Here is a 24399-nt window from a genome sequence, read left to right as displayed (position 1 = left end):
GGCTGATTTAGCTTTTATTCTCTTGGTCCATAGGGGAGCTTGGGAGTAGAGTAATTTTAAGAATGTTGAGTTGAAGTATGAGACTGCGTTGTCTAGAGGTAATGTTTTCAGACAAGTCCAGTTTACTGCCTTTAGTGAGTTTGAAAAGGTTATTGGGTTGAAGTTTTTTTGGTTGCGGATAGTAATGAAGTTGTGGGTCTGTTGAAGGATAGTGGGAAGTCGGTGGGTAAGTGGTCACCTAGTGGGTCGGGAAGGATGCCACTTTTGGTGAAATAGTGGGGATGAGAGACTAGAATCCAGTCCAGTATACTCCCATTTGAGGGGTTTTTGGCTGGGTGAGTAGGCAAGTTGATCAGTTGTGAGAAATGGTAGAAGTTGATATTAGTGGTGTTTAAAGGAGCTTTGATAAGGGCCCAGTTAATGTTTACGTCTCCAAGGATTATGGTTTCATTATTAATGTTACTGGATAGCCAAGAAAGGATAAGTTCAAGTGTAGAGATATTGTCACCTGGGGGGATATAGAGGGAAGCTATACATATTTGTTTGTAGTTATTGATTTGTAATAGAGTAAGGAGAAGTTCAACGTTGTTAGTGGGATAGGTTTGTTGTAGGGAGAAACTACTAGGGAGGAGGAATATATAAGGGCTACACCTCCGCCTTTTTTGAGAGGTCTGTCTTTTCTTATGATGGAGTAGTTTGGGGGAACTACTTCAGAGTCCTTAATATGTGGTTTCAACCAGGTTTCAGAAATAAGTCAAGATGTCAGGTTTATTGTGTATAAGCCAAGCATGAAGGTTGGGGACTTTGTTAACGATACTTTGTGAGTTTAAGGAAGTGAATAGTAAGGATTTAGTTGTGGTGGTTATAGTGGCAGGGCCTGGGTTGGGATGGATGTCACCTGATAAGAGAGTACTAATCAGGTGTCGTATGTAATAGTTTAGGTTAATAGACAGCAGGGTGGCGAGATTGGGGTTTATTGTGAAATGGAGGGATTTGCTAGTGCCTATAGGAATTGAGATTGTGTGATGGGGATAAGTTTGAATCGAAAAAGAAGAAGGTTGTCTGAGTGGTATAGATAGGAGGAAATGAGAGAGTATGATTGTAATGGAGGTGGGTTGTGGTGGTTAGTTATATGAAAGGATTGGAAGTTGAAGGAAATAGTAGGCTGGGAGAGATGGTGGAAGTAAGATAAGGTAAGTAAGATAAGATAAGGTTAAGATAAGTTATGTATTTATGCAGTCTGTTAGCTTGCCTGCCTCTTAACCTAACATGTATATTCACTTTTGCCAGTTAACCAGTTCCATGGAGGTGCTTCAGACTACTCAAAGGGTATTCTTCTCCACCTTGGGACTTGCATTTGTGTCCTGGAAAACTTTGCCCTTGTACCTTTGAACAGTCTGCTTCCCATATCCTCGAGTATGATTCCTGGAAGCTAGTATTACTGGCTGAAGCTTTTATTTTTCATTTTATTTCCCCTAGAGACAAAATCTTGTGTACGAACTTCACTTTTATGGTTAAAGTGGTGACAGAACTACCTTTGAATCTGGTTATTCACCTCCCTATGTTCTTTCCATAGCCCCAGAACAAAGACTAAAGAACTTTGTCTTTGGATGTGTCTATAGCAGTTGAGGTGGTGCTGTTTGGAGAGAGTTTGATCTGAGCAGATTTCTTTTCCCATCTTAAACCTGTGTTGGACTGAGCCAAGGCAGCCATCTCAGCATCCCAGGTCTGGGTAGGCAATACCCAGTGAATTTTGTTAGCTGTAAGCTGGTCTTCTGTCATCCACCTTCTCCAAATTTAACAGATTTGGCATCATTGCCAGTCAGGCTTTGCGGTGACCATCTTCCACTGTCTGTGCTATTCTGAAATCACCAGCAGGGCTGGCCACCTTATGGTCCAGAGGGTGACTATTTCCATGACAAAACTTTGGACAATGCAAAACTCACCTTTCCTTGTGTAGTATCTGTCCTTTTATATTGTAAATGTTTTGTATATTTCACTATTGTGAGTCTTTTGCTTTTTGTGTATTTGTATAGTATTGCAGTATTTTATTGTTTACAGTGCCTTGCTAACGTGTCGTGGCTGAAAGGGTCTATTGACCAGTCTACTTGCCTAGTTATCAAGCTGTAATTAAGTCTTGACTGTGACAGTCTTGGTACAGTGTTAGAATCTGACATAATTGTAGATGTTCACTGTGCTGAAGTCCTTATTCCCTCCAAACATCTTTTCTGCTGCTGTCTTGCTTGGGCATCCTATGGCTGGAGTGGGCACCCTGTTTACTCCCCCCACACACACACACACACCTTCTGTCTCTTCTGCCATCAGGCATCTTATCTAGAATCCAGAGAAACAGACTGGTGCTTGTGTATGGGCTGTCACCTCTGTTTTTGTCCTCTAGGTTTGTAGGAGCACCTTCTTAACCAGCCATGGTGAGGAAGATCTGAAGATAGTGTTATGTGAACCCCCCCCCCCCTTTGTACCACTGACTGCCTAATCTCATTGAGAGGGAGCCTGTAGAGAAGGAAGGGAGTCTGCAGAGGAAGGTGGAGATTTAGAAGCAGAGTCAGCTGTCAGGTTCTTGCAGGCAGGAATCCTGAAGTATTGACTGCAACAGTAAGCATAAAAAATTATAAATCTTAAGTTCTTAATACAACTGTACTTTCTCCACCACAGAATGTCTGCTCATTCGAAAAACTGAGTGCCTCCACTGAACCAGCAGAAATACCTTTCTTGGAAAGCAGTTTTCTGCTTGCTTTTCTCCTCTGGTAGAATGATCTGAATTGCAGAGAGTCTCTGTCCTTTACACATCGGCTTTCATGGTAGTTTTGTTAATAGTATCTGTCTGTATACATTTTTGCATAAGCAGCCAGAGTAATTGAGAGCATACGTTAGCATTTGCTACTCTATTCCCTCATGGCCTGATCTTAGAAGTGTTGGGGAGAGTAATACTAGTAATAAGCTGCTTTCCCAGTCTCCTCCTCTTCTATCTAGAGGTGGGAGTGGCAGGGTAGTAGGATGAGGCATGGGGGGGGGAAGTGTTTGGCAGCTAATTGTCAGTGGCACAGGCACAAAAAATAGCTCAAACAAGACTGCTTTTGTCATTCAAGAAAGGGAGAATTATGCCCCCCAAGAATCAATAAGCAGGTAGTATAAATGCTTGGTTCATAGTCATCCCTCACTATGCACATAGTAAAGCTCTACAAAGCAGTTGGAGCAGAGGACGAAGGCTATGTGCTGCTTCCTGTGGTACAGGGTTGGATTCTCTATGCCTTCATTTGCCTATTGTATGACATTGAGCAAGTCACTTTTGACAGTTTTGTGCAAATTGGGAAATTGGCTAGGCTACCTAAAGGTATGCAGGATTGCTTGCCTAGTAACTACCTATGAACCTCTGCCTGTACTCCACCAGGGCAGCAGCTGTATTTGCTACATGTTTCAGAAATGTTTTTTTTGGGCAGCTCCTCTGGCTGTGTAGCTACCTTGCTCACAACGGGCCTTCACTTACAATCTTGTATACAAACCTGAACAATGCTCCAGCTTAAGTAAACTCCTTCAGTGTTACTGCAATCTGCTAACAAGCTACTGTTTTAATGTTAAATCCAGCAATGCAGCTGGCAATTCCCTGTAGTCCTCCCATGTGGCTTAAATTGGGAATTCTGTCCTGCTTCCACTAAAGCAGAAGTCCATATCCAAATCCTTTAAGTTAAAACTCTAAATCCGGTGAATGTTTGGATATTCTGATGTTCAGCTCCTGTGTTATCTTCTTTGTACATCTCTAGCTCTTTTACCCTTGTCGTCTTCAATAACTTTACCCCTTACCATTATTTATCGTTTCCTCTGAACACTGTTTAGTGATATTGTAACACTATTTTATTGTACTACAAATTTCATTATACTTGATTTGCAATTTTTATTTTTTAGCAGTTTTTTTTTTTTAATTTATTTATTTATTTAATTTTTTTTGCAAATTTTCTGCTTTTTGCTCTGTGGAGCTTTTTGCCCAGCGCTGTACTGAAAAAGGGTCGTTTTGGCCCAGGCGGACTATCTTGAACAAATGCAATAAAGAAATTCAAAAGCAGCTACAAGCTGGAAGTGCAGTTGGGAGGGTTTGTCAGGGCTGTGCTTTGTAGACTGACTGCCCATCTCCCATAGATTTTAACAACAGTGCTTTGTCAGTCTTAAATTTTGTGTTTTTGTTTTACTGTGAAATTCTCTTGAAGAATCGAATACTGCTTTCTGTGGTGCTTAAGTATTTTGAGGCGAGAGTAGCACTATTTGTGCCTTCTGTTTTTTCTGATGATCAACGAGGACGATTGGTTATTGCAGTTAACTTTTAGTTAAAAGGGGCTTGAATGCAGTGGAGAATAACAATGGATAAATGCGAACATTTTGCGTACCTACCAAGAGTCTAGAATGCGGGTGAAGCAGTGTAGTCCTTCACAGGGACATGAGCACATTTGATTTCTCTCCAGGAAGGCTTCTGATTGCCATAATGTATCTGTTAGTGACTCTTTGAACATCAGTTAACACTTAATTGCTTTATTGAATTGTACTGAGCTGCTGTACACTTAGTGACGTGGGAGATTTTTTTGTGTAACAAATTATCTTGAATAATGCAGATACAATTTCGTTCTTATAGCAAGTATGAATACCTTCCTCCCGTTCTTATAGCAAGTATGAATACCCTCCTCCCCCGTATTCAGAAAACATTCTTTATCCTCCTCTTTTTGTGCAGTGATTTTTAAAAGTGCTCTGTCTTAGTTTGTGCGCAGTATGGGCTAGGTCTGAGAGGAGCTTCTTGTCTGCTGTGATGGGGGTTTCCAGTGAGAGCATTTTGAAAAGGAAAAAAAAAACATGTTTTTATAATATTCTAGAAATAAAAACTTTAGAATTTATTGCTGTTTTTTTTCAGAAATGTCCTGCATGTGGCTGCAGAATATTTTTAGTTCTGTGTTCAGTTTTGCATATATTCTATTAATGCTGTTTAACAAGGGTTTATTTGAATAATGAAACATGTCTTTTTGCTAACTCTACATCTTCAGTGATAAGCTGGAGCATCATCAGCTGTGATGGCTGTACTTCACAGAGGAAGCATAGGTGCCAGTTCGTTATGTGATCTGATAAATGGTGTTTTATTTACAGGAAATGTCTGACTGGGCAGAGCCCCTTTTCACCGAATGCTTAGGGAGAAAAGCTCCATGGAGAGTAACAAAACACCAGTAAACTAGTACGGTTTGTGAAAAGTAAACAGTTGCAAAGTGGTTTAGCTTAGATTTGTAGTTACTGCACCACTCTTCTCAGCTGTTCAGATTTTGCCTCATTTTTGGTCTGTTCCTCAAAATCTGTGGTTTTCTAGCAAATCATTTTGAGGATTGAAGTCAATAAATGACATGCATTTGTTTCAGACTTGATAGCTTTCATAAAATGCACATTAACATCATTCCTGCTCTATTGCTCTTTCTATGTTAGAGCAATATTTAAAATCTGCCCCTATTTTTGGGTACCCCCATTATTTTAGGTGTTCAGATTTTTTTTATGCTAAGAGGTTGAGAGGTATGTACTATAGAATAGAGCAGAGACTCCTTACAAGAGTTACAGGTTGTATAAGGCTTTGCTACAGTCCAGAAATTCTGTTTTAACTTTCAGAATTCTATTGACAACACCTTTTAATATCAAGATGTTAACTCACTGGCTAAACTGTACTAGTTTCAACCCCCCCCCCCCCCCCAAAAAAAAAAAAAATCTAGGCATTCTAAATGAGTGGCAGTATTGGAGTTTTGGGCAGCATGGTATAATTTTTTTTGGTGGTTTTTTTTTTTTTTTTTTTTTAGACTATTCTAAATGTATCACATGCACTACCTTTTCTTTCTAAATGGTTTTACTGCTGTTTGGAAGAAGAAGATTGCTCAAATGCAGTTTTCTTTCTTTCTCTCCACAAGGTACCAAATTTATTTGCATACAGGATAAATATGGGTAGTGAGGTGTTTGTAACTTGGCTCATTGAGTACTAAAGGTTTTATTCTCTTGTAGGACGTGTGAGTAATTACACCTCATCATGGATGAACTACATGATGTACAGCTGACGGAAATCAAACCACTGCTCACAGAAAAGGTAAAGTACTGTTGCATGTGGGTGTTAAAGCAGCTCACATTTATACAAAGTCTAGTCAATTTTTGTACTGCTGGTCTTTCTCCTTTAAAAGGATAGTCCAGACCTGGGGTGATGCGCTTACAGGGGAAGGTTAATGCCTCTATTGGGCTACTTGACCTAGAGTTGCACAAAAGGCAAAGCCTTTCTTAGCTTGGATGTCCTTTCAAGTGATTTAATGTAATTTGTGCTCAATAACAGGCAAAGTATTTGCTTTGTTAGCGTGTAGAGTTTCAGTGCACAAAGCTCAGCATGCAAACAGATGGCCATACTGCAGTAGGATTTGTTTTTGGAGGTAGAATCTCTTTAGATGAGGTAGCATATAAGCAGCTTTACTTGCATATTTGATCCTATTGTGATTGCATTAGTAATGTGTTGGCTTTCATCTCTGCTGGTAGTAGCACATTTTTGTTTCCTGTTGTCGTTTGTCAATGTAATGTGTCAGATCTAGAAGTATTATGCACTGCTGACCAGTTATGTGTCCCTGTATGTATTGTAACTATGGTAGTTTAAAATACTCTGCCCCCCCCCCCACCACACACACAAACACACACACACACACACTAACTGGTTGTATGTCAGGAGCCGGTAATGTCCCAAGTCCATATTGGAATGCTGCAGGTATGCTGCATTCTACACTTTCACCCTTTTTACTTGCTCTGTAGATCCCGTTAGTCCTAAGAGCAGTTGCTTCATAAATGTCAGTTTGTTTCTGAGAAGCTAAAATAAGGGGCAAGTCTTATCCCACACTGTGTATAGGCTTTCAAGGAAGCCTTGGGGTGTTCTTTTAGACTTTACTGTAATTCTTAATGTTTTTACCATCTTCTTTTCTGTGGTTGAATGTGGGATTTCAGAATAGGCATGGGCAGATTGCCTGTTTTTTAAGTAGAGTGTTTATTGCAAGACTTGGAATTGGAAGAAATTTTACTTTTCTCTCTTGAACAACTCCCCTACATAAAACAGCAGATGCTTGAAATGTAATAAGCACCCCAAGCATTTCAGGAAAGGGAAGGATTTTTTTATAATCCCAATAACAAAAGAGAAGACTTCTCTGTTTTGGGTTGCTAGTTTCCTTAATGGAGGCATGCTGTCATTAACATTTAACATTTTAGACTTTTATTTTTGCAAGACATTTGCATGTTTTAACACTTTGATTCCGGGAGGCATGTTGTCATTTACATTTAACATTTTAGACTTATTTTTGCAAGACGTTTGCATGTTTTAACACTTTGATTCCACTGTTGCATTAAAATACATTACTATCACTTGCCGTGGTGGTACGGCGGTAGCGTTGTTACCTCACAGCAAGAGGTTCTCCCGTTCGATTCTCGGCTGGGCTTGGGAGTGCCTTCTGTGCGGAGTCTATATGTCCTCCCCGCGGTTAGGTAGCATTCGAAAGACATGCGTGCGTAAGTGGGCGTGCCTTTGTTGAAGGTTGAGTGTTGAGCTGGCACCTCAGTGTTTCAGAAAAATCTACTGCCAATCATTAGTGGACCGGAGTTCCACTGTGGCGACCCCTTACCGGGAAAAGCCGAAAGACAACAAACTATCATTTGACAGCTGATCTGTTTTTATGTGACTATGGTAATGGAAATAATCTTGTAATTATTTAACTGTCTGTAATGTACTATCCTTTCTAGGCTTGGGGGGGGGGGGGGGGCAGAGCCCACGACTTAGTAAAGGAAGATTTTGTCATTTAAAAAAACCTACAAGTCTTACATTTATTCCCCCGTGTTGCTTGCATAATTTTTTTTCTCCTCCATCTCTGGAGTAAGGGTCAACCAGGGGAATCTGTATTCAGGTAGCTAGCAGGAGTGGTTCTTTTTAACACCTTTATTGAAGTTATTACTTGTGACCTAGGCAAATTTAACCAGCACGATTAGCTTGAGTTTTGTCCTATGCCCTGCTTCCCTTTGTGCTTGCTTAGATCACGAGGGCCGGGGAGTGCGGTGGAATTCGTTAAGGAGCTTTGCCATCAAACAGCCCTGCTTTCCTCGAGCATGGGTGATGGACTCCCGATCTCATCAAAGAAATTACATTACACAATGTGCTTGCCAAAAGCCCACACCCTGTGGCGGATTATAGTAAGGCTGATTTTCAGTGGCTGCTCAGGGCCCTTATTTCAGGAGGGCACATGGCTGGCTGGCCCAAGCTTATCTTTCTCACCCCCCCCCCAAGCATTAACCACTCTGTTTTAAGCCATGCATTATGCATGCACACTGGAAAGTCATAATTGCATATGTAACGCATGGGACAGAGGGTCAGTGGAATTTGAATGCATGTGGGACTTGAATATGCCTCTTTGTGCAGAGTTGAGAGGCATATAGAAGTTTCTTTAAGAGCTTTTCTTCTGCGTCCATGCTGAATTGAGGCAAATGGAGCTATGTGGGTGGTACACCAGACCTCCAAACCATTACAAGGATTGCAAACTTGGACCTGGATTGCATAAAGACAAGTCACTCAGTCTAAGGCCAGTCATTAGCTTCATAGTTCTTGTCGCTCAGACAATACTGCCCATCCATTTTTGTTAATGAGGTAAACCCACCTTGGGGCAACCCAGGAGTACTGTCTGGGTAAAGTGACGTGCTCAGAGTCGCATGGCTGGCATATGGAGGTAGAACTCGAACCCTGCACCCTTTGAGTACAGGAAGGAGTTCATTAACAGCTTAGTGCAGAGGACTAAGGCTCTAACTGCCAGACCTCTAACTTTTTGTTTTCTGGTAAATTACTGAGTAATAATTGGCACTACTTACAAACTGTACTAGTTTCATAGTTTTAATATTGAAAATGCTTGTTGATGTAAAATCTGGTCACTTTAAGTGAATTTGAGTAGTCTGCCTTTTGTCTCTCCACTTTTGCAGAACATATCTCATTTTGTGTTGTCAAAACGGGGCATAACCTAAATACAGTGATCCTCAGTGACTTACAAGAAAAGTTAATGCGTAACTGTCATTAGTTTTATAGTTCATATTGTTCAGAAAATGCATTTCCATGCAATACCAGTTACCAGGCAGCTCTAGTTGAATTAAGTTACTTATGACTCTCAGTTTTTACTGACCTGCATCTTGAAGCCTAGTACAGGGTTTGAATATGTCCATGTCCACTTCTGTCCTGTGTGACTTTGAGAAAGTCCTTTCAGTGTGAACACTGTGTCTAGATGGTCAGTGGGGATCTGACACCCTGACCACATGTGCAGAAGTGGGGGGAAGGTTGTTGATGGGTTTAACCAGTGTTCGTGGGTTGCTCCTGTAAAGGGGCAGTTTGCCCAGTGGGTTTACCTGGTTAACAAATAAGTAAAAAAGTATTTGTCTACTTTTTTTTTTTTTTTTTTCAGAGGTTGAGAGGATTTTGGTCTGTTCCTTGTAAAAATGTGTGACTTTGTGGCAAATTGTTGCAGATTGCACTCGCTGAATAATGATGGGGTGTGTAAGTTTGACTTTTTGTCCTTCAGAAAAGGTTGCTTAATGCAAAGCATGATGTTCGTGTTTCACTGTTGCAGTCATCATATGTAGGTTATCTGCCTGCAGGTAGCCCTCAGTCAGCCCAAATACCAGAGTCTTGGGATTTCTGTGTCAGATGCTGTTGCCTCTTCCATGATGTCAGGTCATTAGGGGTATAAAACATGCAGCCAATGCCATTACATTAGTCTTTCTTGCTGAGAAGGAGCCCGAAGCAGAAGCAGTTTGCAAGTGCCGGTCGGTCGCTACCTGAAATGTTCATTTTTTCGAGTTTCAGACCTGAAGTCTTCTAAAGCTAAGTACCCTGTTGGGGATTCTTTTTTCTTGCTCTAACCAATGTCAGAAAAAATTAGCAATTATCTTGCCTGTGGAAAGCAAATACCTCATAGAGATTTTCATTCTTACTGCGTCACCTGTTTAGGCCCAGACCATGACGTCCCTAGCTGTCAGTTTTGTGCCTTGTTTAACGCCCGAACAATTCTTTCGCTCTCGTTCTCCGTATTCCGAAATGGCTTGGGTAAGCCATCCGACTACCGATCTTCCGAAAAAGCACAAAGACAGAGAGATACCGCATAGGTCAAAAACTGCCGACGACGCTTCTGTTAAGCTAGTCGCCAGTCCGCTAGTACTCAGTGAGGCACTTTTGCAGCCCCTGATGCCCACTTCTACAGATTTGCAGAACTCTGCTGAGACCCTTTTGGAGTCCGGTATGCTGCGAGATGCTTCTTCGACTATGGAACCTGCGGATGTCTCTACCTTGGATGGGTCTGGAGCTGCTGTGCAAGCACTGACTTCTGAGGGTGTATTCCGACTTACTGCTATTCATATTAAGCCAACAACCTCTTTTCCTGCTAAAACTAGAGTTTCTTAGGCCCAGAGTTCGCACTACAACTAGAAAACCGATGTCCAAAGTGCATGCTCAAGCTCCCATGCCCCAAAAACAAATGCTTAGAATGGCTAAAGACCTTATTACTCTAATTGGGGGAAGCCAGTCTTCCCCTGCCAAAACACAAATAATTGAATTTCTTTCTGATTCTACCGACCAGGAGTCTGATGACTCTGACCCTTCTCATTACCAGGACATACCCTTGTCTACCTATGAGGATTCAGATGCAGAGGAATCCATTCCCTCTGCCTCCCCTCCAGAAGAGAGCATTTCTGCTGGGAATGCCAGGACTATCCTCAGTCCAAAAAGAGACTCGGGGAATTTTTAGATTTGCCTCAGCACAGGCCTCTAGCTATACTCCTTGTCCTGGATATTGTAGATGATGTCTTCTTGGAGTCCAGTCTTACTCCTGACACTTTACCACCAGCTCCTAGAAAACCTGACAGGTACTACAGAGTACCTGGCTCTCACAAATTTCTCTAAGAATCCTACTGCAGATCAAGAGACTATTTCCCAGGGGCCTAAAAGCATTAAGGCTACTACAGCCAAAACCCCTACCCCTTGAGACAGGGATTCTAGAGCTTTAGACGGATTGGGTAAGAAGGTGTATACCTTTGCAACTCTTGCCATCAGGGCTTTGAATTGCCAGTTTCACATGTTGAAGTACCAACAGCATATTATGTAACTAATTAAGCAAAATTGGTGTTACTTCCAGATTGTGCAGAAAATAAAGATTTACAAGAGTTAATGCATTCTGCAAACCAAATTAGTAAACCTACTTTGTAGTATGGGTTTGAAGCCCTAGAAGCATCTTGCAGGGCTGCTGTCACTGGATCTGTATTGAGAATGCATGCTTGAGTAAAGGAACAAATCTTGCCTGACCATGTCAAAGCAAAATTACTAAATGCTCCATTAAATCAGGAGCATTTGTTTGGCACTAAAGCAGAAGTTCTTAAAAAGATGGAAGAAAAAGCTAAATCTATGCAAACTGTCAAAGATTTCTTACAGGTACAGCCACCTAGATTCATTAGGCATTGGCCTTCAAAAAACTGGTCCTTTCCAGTCCCTTGCAGGCCTTCTCAGTCCAAACCCAGGGGAAACATACCACCAAAACTACAGTCTCTGGGTATTCAGAGATCTAAACAATGGAATGTTTCCACCTCAAAGCCAGGGAGTGGTAAGCCACCCCCTTATGGAAAAAGTTCACAATGACATTCCAATTATCCTTCCCAGCTATGCCCAAGTACTTGCGCCTCTAGGAGGAAAACTTGCCCTTAGTGCAAAAAACTGGATGTCCATTACTCAGGACTGATGGGTTCTAAACATTGTATCCCAGGGATATAGGTTCTCCTTCCACTCACTGCCAACACCAAGCGGGCTGCCATACCTCCCTCCATACCAGTGGGGCAGACGCTCAAATGCAAGTACTTTCCCTTCTCCATATAAGGGCTATTCGGCCTGTCCTGGTAGAACAGAGGAGACAGGGTTTCTACTCCGGACTGTTCCTGGTACCCAGAAAAGAGAGCTATCGGCGGCCTATCCTGGATCTATCAAGTCTCAACACCTTTCTGGTGGTTCCAAAATTCAAAACGCTTACACTGCAACAGCTTCTTCCTATGCTAGCCAAGGATGCCTGGTTAGTCACCCTAGACTTGGAAAAGAAACTTATCTGCACATCCTCATAAGGGAGTCTTGCAGGAAATGTCTATGTTTCAGGGCAGGCTCTATGCACTATCAGTTCTCTGAACTTCCCTTTGGCTTATCTACTGCCCCCAGAATATTCACAAAATTCCTGGCGCCAGTCATTGCATACTGCAGGCAGAGAAATATTCAAATCTACCCATACTTGGACGATTGCCCGATTCAGGCGGACAGTCAGGAATTGCTACTTCAGCACCTGGCATTTGTAAAAAGACTTCTAACTTCACTGGAAATAAATCACAATTGGTGCCCAGTCAACAGATTGTATTCCTGGGAGCAAGCTTGAACACAACTTCCCAGATGGCAGTCCTCACTCCAGAAAAGCAGGTCCATTTGACAAACTTTTTCAAACTAATGGCCAACAAAACCCGGCTATCTGCAAGGAAAATACTGCAAGCCCCTGGGGTTCATGGCCTTATGCATTCTGCTAATTCCATATGCAAGACTGCATATGAGGAAACTTCAATGATACTTTAAAAAAAAAAAAAAAAAAAAATCACTGGTGTCAACATTCCCAGGACCTGGAAACAGTGATTCCTATCATACCCTGTCTAAGGGCAGAGTTCCTTTGGTGGGCAGAAGCATACAACCACAACAAGGGACTTCCTATCACTCAACCCCTCACTGCCCAAACCCTGACAACAGATGCATCAGACTATACATGGGGGTCTCGCATGGCAGGCAAATGCATTCAAGGCAAATGGAGCCCAGAATAAATTCCCCTGCATATCAATCAAAAAGAGATGCTAGCTGTACAAAATGCTCCGACAGCCTTAAAGTACCTTATCCTTCCAGGATAGCTCCTGATAAAGACAGACAACACCACAGTTATGTGGTGCATAAACAGGCAGGGGAGAACTCATTCTTACCCACTCTGCAGGTTAGCCATGGCTCTGTGGAACACAGCCTTGAGTATCCAAGTGCACCTACAAGCTCAATTCCTGCCAGGCAATTAAAAATCACTGGCAGATGACTTGAGCAGAAATCTACTGGACCCTCACGAGTGGAAACTGGAACCCAAGTCATTCAAACTTCTAACCCAGAGGTGGGGAACACCGGAGGTGGACCTTTTTGCCTCCCCCCAAAACCACCAATTGAACAAATTTTGCACCGGGAACCCTCACAGCAGAGCCTGGAGGGTGGGCGCCCTATCCTTTACTTGGGCAAACCTCTCAATTTATGCCTTTCCTCCTCTGCCCCTCCTCTCAAAAGTACTATTCAAGATCAAACAGGACAGGCCAAGGGCAATCCTTTTTGCTCCAGATTGGCCACGAAAGCACTGGTACCCACTCCTATGCAGTCTGACAGCAGTGCCTCCCTGGCACCTACATCGGACACCTTCCCTGCTGTCCCAGCAGGAGGGACAGATTTTACATCCACAGCTACAAACCCTATACCTTGCAGCCTGGCTTATCCCCTGAGTACACCATCAGCATCCCTCAGCAAACAGGTGCTGGACGTCCTCCTTGAGGCCAGAAGGCCTAGTACTAGGAAATCATATGCCGAAAAGTGGAAAAGGATATCGTTCTTGGAGTCAGTCTCTAGGGAAGGACACAGCTGTGCCCAACGTAGCTGAAATCCTTGATTACCTAGGAGAGCTGCTCCACAGAGGCTTATCCTTCTCATCCATTAAGATTCATGCCTCTGCCATCTCGGCTCATTATAATACTGAGCCTCCTTTTTTCTCACCCTATCATCAAACCATTCCTGAGAGGAGCTAACCACTTAAGCCCCCCCTAGGAGAGTGCCCACCCTGGCCTGGGACCTTAACTTTGTACTGGAGAAGCTCACACTTCCCCTTTTGAACCTGCTGCGTCAGCAGAGATAAAATTCCTCTCTTGGAAAACAGCCTTACTTCTAGCTATTACTTAAGCAAGAAGAGTGTCTTGAGTTACAGGCACTAATGGCGATGGAACCCTTCATTATTTTCCATGCTGACAGGGTTTTCCTCAGGACTAACACTTCCTTTATGCCCAGGGTGGTATCCAGTTTGGCTTTAAACCAATCTATCCATTTGCCAACCTTTTTTCCCTAATCCTCATAATAAACGGGAAAGGATCCTGCACTCCTTGGACGTGCACAGACAGCTTAGGTTCTACCTGGACAGGACTAAGCCTTTCAGAAAATCTGACCAGCTGCTAGTTAGCTTTGTTACAGGGGCCGAGGGCAAGGCCATTTCGAAGCAAACCATTTCCAAATGGATAGCACACTGCATCCATTGCTGCCACAAGTATCATGGAAAACCTACCCCTCTGGGGATCAGAACTCATTCTGCTAGAGCTACTTCAACCTCTACAGCATTTCTCAGGGGAGTCCCTACCAGGAACATTCTGGAAGCTGCAACCTGGAGTTCTGTACTCACCTTCACCAAGCATTACCACTTGCCTGTTTTTCCTAAATCCAGAGCTGGATTTGCTACAGCAGTCTTACAAGGCCTGCTAGCCAGCCCTAACACTTCTTGACTGCCTCCACCCTTCCTCAGCTTTGGGAATCAACCCAAGTGTGATGACTGCAACAGTGAAACACTAAGAACATAGTACAGTTGTGTACAGTTACGATAAATGTAGATGTTCAAGTGTATTCACTGTTGCAGTCCTGGCTTCCCACCCTCCAACCCCCCTGGCTTTCTGTATCCTTTCTTCCTATCCTCTTTATGGCCATCTTTTATGGCAGGGGTATTGGCTTTTTACTGGAGGTGTTCCAGACCGTGTAACAGCTTCCTATTTTGGGGGTTCCTGACATCTGCGAGAAGATAAACTGATGTAACGGCGTCGGCTGCATGTTTTATAAACCTGACGTCATGGAAGAGGCGACAGCATCCGACGTAGAAATCCCAAGACTCTGGTATTTGGGCCAACTGAGGGCTTACCTGCAGGTAGATAACCTAAGTGTGATGACTGCAACAGCCAATACACTTGAACATCTACATTTATGGAAAGTGTATACAACTGTACTTTCTAGCAACTTCTGTGTATGAGAAGTTTTAAAATCCTGTTCCTGAAATTGGGTCTTCATCTCAGATTCTTGAGCTAAGAAGTTATGGACAGAGAGACATTGCAATTGGTTGCACTACATGGTTCTGACAGCAGTGAGCTGAGCTGAGCAATTCACAAATAGTCCCAGAAATATTTTCATTCGATTTTGTTTCGATTTTTGAGGTTTATAGTCCTGCAAGGGGGTTATAATTGTATGTGTGTGTGTGTGTGTGTGTGTTTGTGTGTGTGTGTATATAAATACTTGGTTCCTGCATCCCACAGTAGTTGGATGTAAAGAAATGAATGAATTGTAATTATTTAATGAGCTACATTCTGGGAACAATCCTTGGTTTCCTTGATTTGATTTTGATTTTTGTGCTTATTTAGCAATGAATAAACTGGATCGAATGAAGTCTGAGTTTGTGAAAATTAACGGAGTGTATTTTTAATACAGCTTGTATTTTGCAGGCATGTTTTGTGAAATAGATTTTGCTGGGATGCAAGAGTTTCTGTTTGATACTTGGTGCAGACTAGTAAGGCTGGGAGGCTGTTTCCTGTAGTGCCGGGTTTGATTCCCTAAGCCATCGTGTTCTGTTTGACTGACCAAGGCAGGTCACCAGACAGTACTCCTTTTCTGCCCTTGCAAAGAAATACTATAGTGGCCTATCCCAGGCTGTAGGCAAAAGCATTACTCCTGTGTCCTTTCAAATTCCTGCACCCTTCACATAGCCACTAATTAGTACTTCACTATATGCTGTTTGACTATGCATCACAGCACATCTCTTGTAGTTTGATGGGTTGCCAGATGCAGTTTTACTTTCAAGGGTGTGAGAGAGTTTGTGTAGAAAGTGTTTTAAAATAAAGTACGGATCTCTGATAATTGTAACAGAAAAACATTGTATACACTGACTGGTTTCAGTAGTGTTTATGGTAACTGGAGAGCCCACCAAGTTATGGGATATTGCTAGAACTGGTGGGGTCCCTTTTTATTATCCTGCATAGAGCTCCATTTGACAATGATCCAGCTCTGACTGTGTATATACTGTGAATACTATGGTGTTGTCAGCCATTTGGGTAGGTCAAACCTCTACTGAGTAGTGTCAGAGGGGATAGTTCTTCTGACAGCTTTGAAACAGGGAGGTCAAAAATGAGATGTAGCCCCCCCCCCCCCCAAAAAAAAAAATAGTATGCTGTGTGCAGTAGCTTCTGATTTTATGTCTGGCTTGCTGCTTGTTGAACAAATGCTTCTTCAGCATCTGTATTATCTTTAATTCGTCAGTGCAATGAATTAAGCAAAACAATTAATCTAATAGGCCTGAATTGCATAATATAGTCTAAACATGTTGCATTTTAGTAATAATATTTTTGCAGTACCTTGTCTTCAGCAACTGTGAAGGGGTTTTGTCTGGTTAGTATCATCTGCATTATTTGGAGTGTTGACCAGAATGGTGTGATCTTCAGCATTCATTGTTGCCATACTACTGTGATGCAGTAAAATACAAAAATCCTTTAAAACCTGATCTTGCAAAGCAGTATTAGTGTGTCTGTCAAGTCCCCAGCTTATTAGCGAGCTGCTTCCTGTTCCAAAGGAGCGGGTGTGGAATCTTTCCACTTTCATTTAGTGATGACTCTTAGTTCTATATTGCAAAACCTTAGTTCAGCTCCGTATGTACATCTATTAAGTAAGTGCAGTGTAAACACTTGCTGCTCCTTAATTAAGTTCTACTGGGCTTGTCAGTACACCTTCTGTTATCTGCCCCCTTTTGGTTCATGCACACTGACGGTTGGGAGAAGAAAACTTTAGTGTGGCTTTTTGCATTTTGGAAGTTTACCATCTACTTAAGCAACGTCCTTTTTTGCATCATATCGCATGAAAGGCCAGATGCTGCGACACTTGTCTGTGAGGCAAGTGTAGCATCTGGTATGACTAGTTATCACTGTGCTACACCAGTGCTAATACAGACATTTGGAAATCCTAGAACCCAAAACAGTGTTAGGTTGATGGGACCCCCTCTTATTCTGTAATTTACTGTGAAGATTTTATGCTTTACATATCATTTTGCAGTGCTGTGGTAAAGGGCATTGAAAAAACGGCCTCTGGTTAGTTAGTGAAGTGAAGACATTTTTAATTCAGTAGTAGTTTCTCTTAAATACTTGTGATTGCTTTTATGGATTTTTTTTGTAAGTGAGTTTATTCTACTGTTTGTTCTTTTAGGCCTGCTGTTAGCATTTTCTTTTCATTTTTCTCATTTTACTTCAGTAACTTTGAGTTACTGATTCCTTGTATCACCTTTCTTTTTGTGCTGATTCGTTTTTTTCTGATTTTTCTTTTACTGTTGGTCATTGTTTCTGATGGGAGGAATGTCTCTGTTTTTGGTCACCATGAACTCTTCTCTCTATCTTGTAAGAGTAGGACCAAAAGCTTGCCATTGTAAGTGAAGTGAGGAGCATTAGCTAGAAGTACATCATTTGCCAGGCATCTACTCCTTGTATACTTCAAGTATTGAAGCTTTGCTCAGACAAAAATGTCTGGGTCTAAATTCTATTCTCGAAAGCCAACAATATTGAAGCTGATATTGTCGACACGAGAATAGCGAAAGTGCACAACATCGAACGTGTAAAGTGTTGTGTGGTCTCTGAGTTTGTATATTTTAGTAGCGGGGGGTATGGGGGGTTCATGGGGCTTGCCCCCCTTGCTTAAACCAGTTAGGGTACTTTTTTTCTTTTCTTTTTTTTTGTTGTTTTTATAAGTTCGATGTTTGAAGACCTCGACCATATGGTGCCGACCATATGGTGTTCGATGTTTTCAACCGTTGATCTTATAGTATATACCCAAATATCTTTGGGTTGGTAGCTTCTGTGTGCTGTGCAGACTCTTCCCAAATGCAGGCATCATCACAAGGTTGTAAAACTTGATAAGCCTACCTATCTAGGTCCTAAAGCAAAAAAAAAACAAATTGCATTTATTGTGGCTTTATTGCAGGTAACACAATTCTCTGACAAGGTGTGTTGTATCTTAGTTTTTCTTTTGTTGGACAAGGAGCAGTGGCAAATTAAAACCCTAAACTAACCACTCTCACTGGCTTTCTCTTGTGCTGATTCCTCTTGTTTGACTCTTTCTTAATGCTATAATTCTCAGAAGGTACCTAGTGTGGCCTCATCCTTGTTTGTAGCATTTTTTTGGGAGGGGGGGGGGCATTTCTTGACACTCCCTTGCACAAGGCATCCATGTTTCATCGTTGGCTCCCACTGATCTGATTGCAGACCTTTGACCCATCAGTGACTGTAGGGAATACATCTTTTAAGTATTGATTTTGGTGTTGGCTCTGCCACTGTTGTCAACTAGACTGGCACCACTTCTAACGAGCAAGAGCCTGGTATCAAAGGGTTCAAGCTATCAACCAGTGTATAATGTGGGCAGTTGATGTTAAGTTTGGCGCTCCCTGATGTCTTCTGTAGAGGGTGTTACGACGCAAGTGGAGATTATTGTGCTCTTTCTCTGTCTGCCATGAAGCATGCTTCATCTTCAGAATTGCCTCCTGTGATGCTTATAAGATGAAGCATATAGGCTTCCCTGCTGAGTCTTCATGCTAGACTGTGAAGAGGATGCAAACTAACCTTCACCCCCCCCCCCCCCCGATAACAGTAAATTTGGGAAGGTATTTGAGAGAATTCTGTTGGGGGTGGTAGGTGGATAATTGATATTGTATCACGCCTGCAGCGAACTGCAAAAAGCAGTTTGATGATTTGTGCACTTGTCTAATGTGGTGCTTCAATTTGATGGCTATGCAAAACACAAAGAATTGCAAGTTCCAGTCAGATGAATGTCTTAAAAGCTCTGACTACTAGCTTGGGAGTTCATCACCTGAAACCGCAATTCACAGTCCTTAAGTGATGCATTTGTTCTGAGGTGCATAAACTAAATTACTCACAGTATTTATTTTCAACAGGAACTGGTACAGAAAAAGCAGTAGTTGGTGGAATGGTTGTTTGGATCTCTCTCACAATTTAGTCCCATTTTGCAAGCTTTAATATCAGCTTACTGAGCCTTGTATATTGAGCGTGTGTGGAAATGGCAGGACACTTATTTGGCAGTTGTAGGTGTGGAAATGAGAAAAGATGGTGATGGTATGCAGAACAGGATGTTAAATGCATGAAGTCGGAGATAGAAAAGCTGGATCAGACTAAGAAGGAAATGTTTTGCTAATGGAGGCAGAGGGAACGGTCACAGTGGCAAAGAAGGTAGTAGAGAACTTCTATCAGCTTCTGGAAATTCACCTTGCAGATAGCACATAGCTCTATAGGGTTGCAGGGCAACGAAAGAAAGGTAAAAATGGTCAGAGGAAGCTATTCGTAAGGTGAGTGAGCACACAGCTTTATAGGACTGCATGGCAATGAAAGAAAGGTAAAAATGGTCAGCAGATGCCATTTGTAAGGTGAGCCAGCAACAGTCTACTCACCAGTGCAGAGAATGTCCAAGGATCGATAGGAGAAATTTTAAAGGTTCTTCTGAATGAAGAATACTCCACAGAAACTGTATGAAAAAGTAAGGAAATCTACCCTAGAAGTATGCCATCCACTAAGGAGAAGAGTCGCAACATGATCAAGTTAGAGGAAAGTTTCTTGCAGGTACTCATGGTATGGTGTGAGAGGGGTATTCCAGATGACTGGGAAATGAGGATTTTAGTGGCAGTGTTAAAAATAAAGGGGATATTTGCAACTGCAGGCAGGTTACAGGTGTTTGCCTTTCACACTGCATGAAACTCTTGGCAACAGTGGTAAAACAAATGCTCAGGAACTGAGCATTTATGAATTCTAAGTTGCTGAATGTAGTGGGACGGATGGTGAGGATGATGGAGATAGATTCCCATAGTTCAACTAGACATTCCTAAGCATGAAGAAAGCATATGAAAGATTCCCAAGAAAACTGATCTGGACAGTCCTGCACTGGTGTATGGTTCCTGAAGCATTATTAGAATTGATGGTGTCTGTGACAAGGACCTGATGACAACTATGAAGTGCTCAAACTAGCAGAGGGGGTCTGTTGCTGCATCAGGGTACAACTTTGAGCCCAATGCTGTCCACATTGGTAATGGATTACGTAAGTTAACTGTTTAGAGAGGACCTGTCAGGAGTTTTGCATTGAGATGTGGCATTGCATAAAGACTCTAAACAGGAACTTTAGTAAATAAGGGCTGGATTGCAAAACCGAAGGTACATGAAATAGACTACAGGCAACAGTGCTATGGCATGAAATCTGGGTGGTCATATAAAGCTAAACACTTCTGAGATCTGAGAACAATGGAACAGACTGAAGCTGTTACGAATCCAGAGTAACTGCTTCAGGTGGTCAGAATTTGTGACTGAGAAGACTGAAGAGGAACATGGAAGCCAAAGGTAGAATCGGAGGTGCTGCAGCCAGCTGGCATGACGTGTTGTGGTGTTTAGCACTGTTTTGTCAAAGAAGCTGAAAGGTAAGGCTAGACCAGTGCTTCTGTGAAGCATGGAAATCTAGACAGCAAAGACCGAGACCAGTGGAACAGCTTGAGGGATGCTTGAGTTGGAGATTTTGTAGTGGCAGAGACTAGCAACAGGATAAACAGTGATTGGCAGGAGCAAAAGTTAAATTGCAGAAAAGGACAAAGTGAGCAGGTCATGGTGGTTCGGTCACATACATAATATAAATATATATATATATATATATATATATATATATATATATATATATATATATATATAGAATATGTGGGAAGCCAGAGGACTATTTGGAGAAACTGCAAGAAGGCAAAAGATGAGCTCTTCTAACCAAGAGCCAGCCTGATTGCTTGAGAGAAGATATGCAATAGTTTGGGACGACTATCGAAGGAGGATAAGTGGCTGTGTATTGAGAGATTGACAGTTGATACAACACCTCAACTTCATTTTTAAAAAGGAAGAGGAGGAAGATGTATGCTGAAGTTTCCTCCTGAGCTTCAGGTTTTGTTGCCATGTGCTAGCTTGCCTGTCTTAGGTTCACTGACTTCACCAAGGTTACATTATGAATTCTTGGGTCCCCTTCCTTTTCACTTCAAATTTGAAGCTCTCCTGGAAAAAGTGGTGTGCTTTTTTTTCTTTTGTTTTTGTTTTTTAGGGGCACAGAGGAGCCAGTATTACATGTGGTCAAAAAGTGTAGGCAGTGGCTACAAAATGTGGAAAAGGTTTACAAAAAACAGTCTTCTGTCTCCCATGGAGAGGTAGCTGGCAACTGCACAACAAATGATTTTGCATTAAGGTGCTCAGCAGCAGAATCTGAGGGCCCTGCCTGAGCCTCACACTTTGCAGGCAGTTGGGGCCTAGACTTCCTGTTTGGCAGACCACTATCTGGCATAAGTGGATCAGAAGTAATAGTATAAATCCATTTTCACCCTCCCCAAGCCTATGCCTCAGATGTTCATCGTGTTACACTGCTGCAGTCATTACACTTGAGTTATCCTGCCGTCAGGCAGTCCCGCAGTCGGCCTGAGTTCCAAAGTGTTGGTCCGGTGTCAGTTGCTGTCACTTTTTCCCTGATGTCAGTGCGCCAGGGGTATACAAGATGCATCTGACACCATTTTCTTCAGTCTTTCTTGCCGTGCGGTGCCCAAAGCAGAAGCAGTTCGCAAGTGCCAGTCGGCTGACTCCTGAGATTTTAGAAGTCGAATTTCAGATCCGAAGTCTTCAATAAAGCTGAGTACCCCGTTGGGGAAACCTTTTTTTTTTTTCTTGCCTTAGACCGATGTCAGAAAAAGTTAATAATTGTATTTCTTGTGGGAAGCAAATACCTCATAAGGACTTCCACTCTTACTGTATTCCATGCCTAGGCCCTGATCACGACGTCACTAGTTGTCGGTTTTGTGCTAGATTTAACAAATGCACTATAAAAAGACGTTTTGATTTTGCTTTGCACTACTTTGGCCGAAGGTTCAATTATACGATGCCGTCCGGATCAGCTGACTACCTCAATACCGAAAAAACGCAAAGACAAGGATAAAGACAGGCATCCGAGGTCCAAAACCGACGAAACCTCTTCTAGGCCAGTCGCCGGTTCTCAGTAAGGTGCTTTCGCAGCCCCTGACACCTGCTACCTCAGAGCCACAGGCCGCTTCCGACTCCCACGTGGAGACATCTAGGCCTCTGGAAACTCAAGGTATTGGGCCTACAGAAACTAATCCCTCAGATGGGTCCGGAGCCACTGAGCAGACATCGGCTTCTGAGGGTGTTTTCAGACCTTCACAACTTACCATTAAAACAACAGCCAAGACAAAGGTACCATTAAAGACAAAGAAACAAGTACAGCATTCTCCTGGACAGTCCTTCATGCCTAAGAAACAGATGCTTAAAATGGCCGAAGACCTCATTACTCTAATCAGGGGTTCCCATCCCCCTCCTGAGAAAAGGCCTAGGCAGGAGAAAGCCAGGATTACTCAGAATCCAAGAAAAGACTCTGGGCTTTCCTCTTATTGCCTCAACACAGGCCCCTGGCTATTCCACCTGTACTAGATATTGTGGATGATGTGTTCTCTGAATCCAGTTTATCTCCTTACTCTTTGCCCCCTGCTCCAGCCAAGCCAGATAGGTAAGCAGAAACAAAGCACCCTGAACCACTGCTAGGTAGGCACACAAATTTATTAAGCCAAACAGTTCACTCGAAAAAAAAGCCCTTTGGGCACAATTTTCTGTTCTAAACAATACTTTAAATAAGTGTTATCCATTTCTAACATTTTGCATTTGTATAAAAAATAGTCCAGGTCATCAAGCTTTTGAGAAAAAGTTCCTTGTAATTTGTCATTAGTGTTGTTTTTGCTAGCAAAGTCATAAACAACATTGAATAAGTCACTAAATTGTCTTTTTGTACCTGTAGAGTTTAAACTACCACCAGGGCCAAAACGAACTCCTTCACCCGTTTTTCTAACATTGTTAGGCTGCTCAGATTGTCCATGGTCGGTTTCATCAAGCAAAATCCGAGGGAAACCATCCAGACTGCTGGATCCTGCTCCATTTCGTCTTTCTACATCTCTGGAATCATTTTCCTCACCAACAGCCCGTCTCTCGCGCCTCAACACGCCGATGCACTTCCTGGTTTCCTGGTTCCAATACAGACGTCAATACCGAGGCCAATGATTGGCTGACAGGGGTCAAAAGCCCCACAAGTTGAGTGAGCTGTCCGATAAGCTTCCTGAGCTCACCGACTTCATTAGTCTTTGCTCCATTGCTTGCCACACTCCCAGCAGGTGATTCCATCCCAAAGTTACTAGTAACCAAAAAACGGAGGATGCAGAACAAACCAGTAAGCAGAAACAAAGCACCCTGAACCACTGCTAGGTAGGCACACAAATTTATTAAGCCGAACAGTTCACTCGAAAAAAAAGCCCTTTGGGCACAATTTTCTGTTCTAAACAATACTTTAAATAAGTGTTATCCATTTCTAACATTTTGCATTTGTATAAAAAATAGTCCAGGTCATCAAGCTTTTGAGAAAAAGTTCCTTGTAATTTGTCATTAGTGTTGTTTTTGCTAGCAAAGTCATAAACAACATTGAATAAGTCACTAAATTGTCTTTTGTACCTGTAGAGTTTAAACTACCACCAGGGCCAAAACGAACTCCTTCACCCGTTTTTCTAACATTGTTAGGCTGCTCAGATTGTCCATGGTCGGTTTCATCAAGCAAAATCCGAGGGAAACCATCCAGACTGCTGGATCCTGCTCCATTTCGTCTTTCTACATCTCTGGAATCATTTTCCTCACCAACAGCCCGTCTCTCTCGCGCCTCAACACGCCGATGCACTTCCTGGTTTCCTGGTTCCAATACAGACGTCAATACCGAGGCCAATGATTGGCTGACAGGGGTCAAAAGCCCCACAAGTTGAGTGAGCTGTCCGATAAGCTTCCTGAGCTCACCGACTTCATTAGTCTTTGCTCCATTGCTTGCCACACTCCCAGCAGGTGATTCCATCCCAAAGTTACTAGTAACCAAAAAACGGAGGATGCAGAACAAACCAGTAAGCAGAAACAAAGCACCCTGAACCACTGCTAGGTAGGCACACAAATTTATTAAGCCGAACAGTTCACTCGAAAAAAAAGCCCTTTGGGCACAATTTTCTGTTCTAAACAATACTTTAAATAAGTGTTATCCATTTCTAACATTTTGCATTTGTATAAAAAATAGTCCAGGTCATCAAGCTTTTGGGAAAAGTTCCTTGTAATTTGTCATTA

General features: G+C 42.4%; 1 protein-coding gene across 1 annotated transcript in view; it reads left to right on the top strand.

Annotated features, from left to right (window-relative positions):
• Positions 1-24399, top strand: part of NDRG3 (NDRG family member 3) — a gene marked incomplete in the record, with an annotated part of 646357 nt that overhangs the window by 47058 nt on the left and 574900 nt on the right. The window contains 1 exon segment of the mRNA XM_044090166.1: positions 6031-6112. Within this exon segment, the coding sequence (XP_043946101.1) occupies positions 6056-6112 (57 nt within the window).

Source organism: Protopterus annectens, chromosome 12.part0, assembly GCF_019279795.1.
Source record: "Protopterus annectens isolate FY-2018-M chromosome 12.part0, PAN1.0, whole genome shotgun sequence".
Lineage (NCBI taxonomy): Eukaryota > Metazoa > Chordata > Ceratodontiformes > Protopteridae > Protopterus > Protopterus annectens.
The sequence above is the reverse complement of the archived record's forward strand: the minus strand, read 5'-3'. Positions and strand labels throughout refer to the sequence as shown.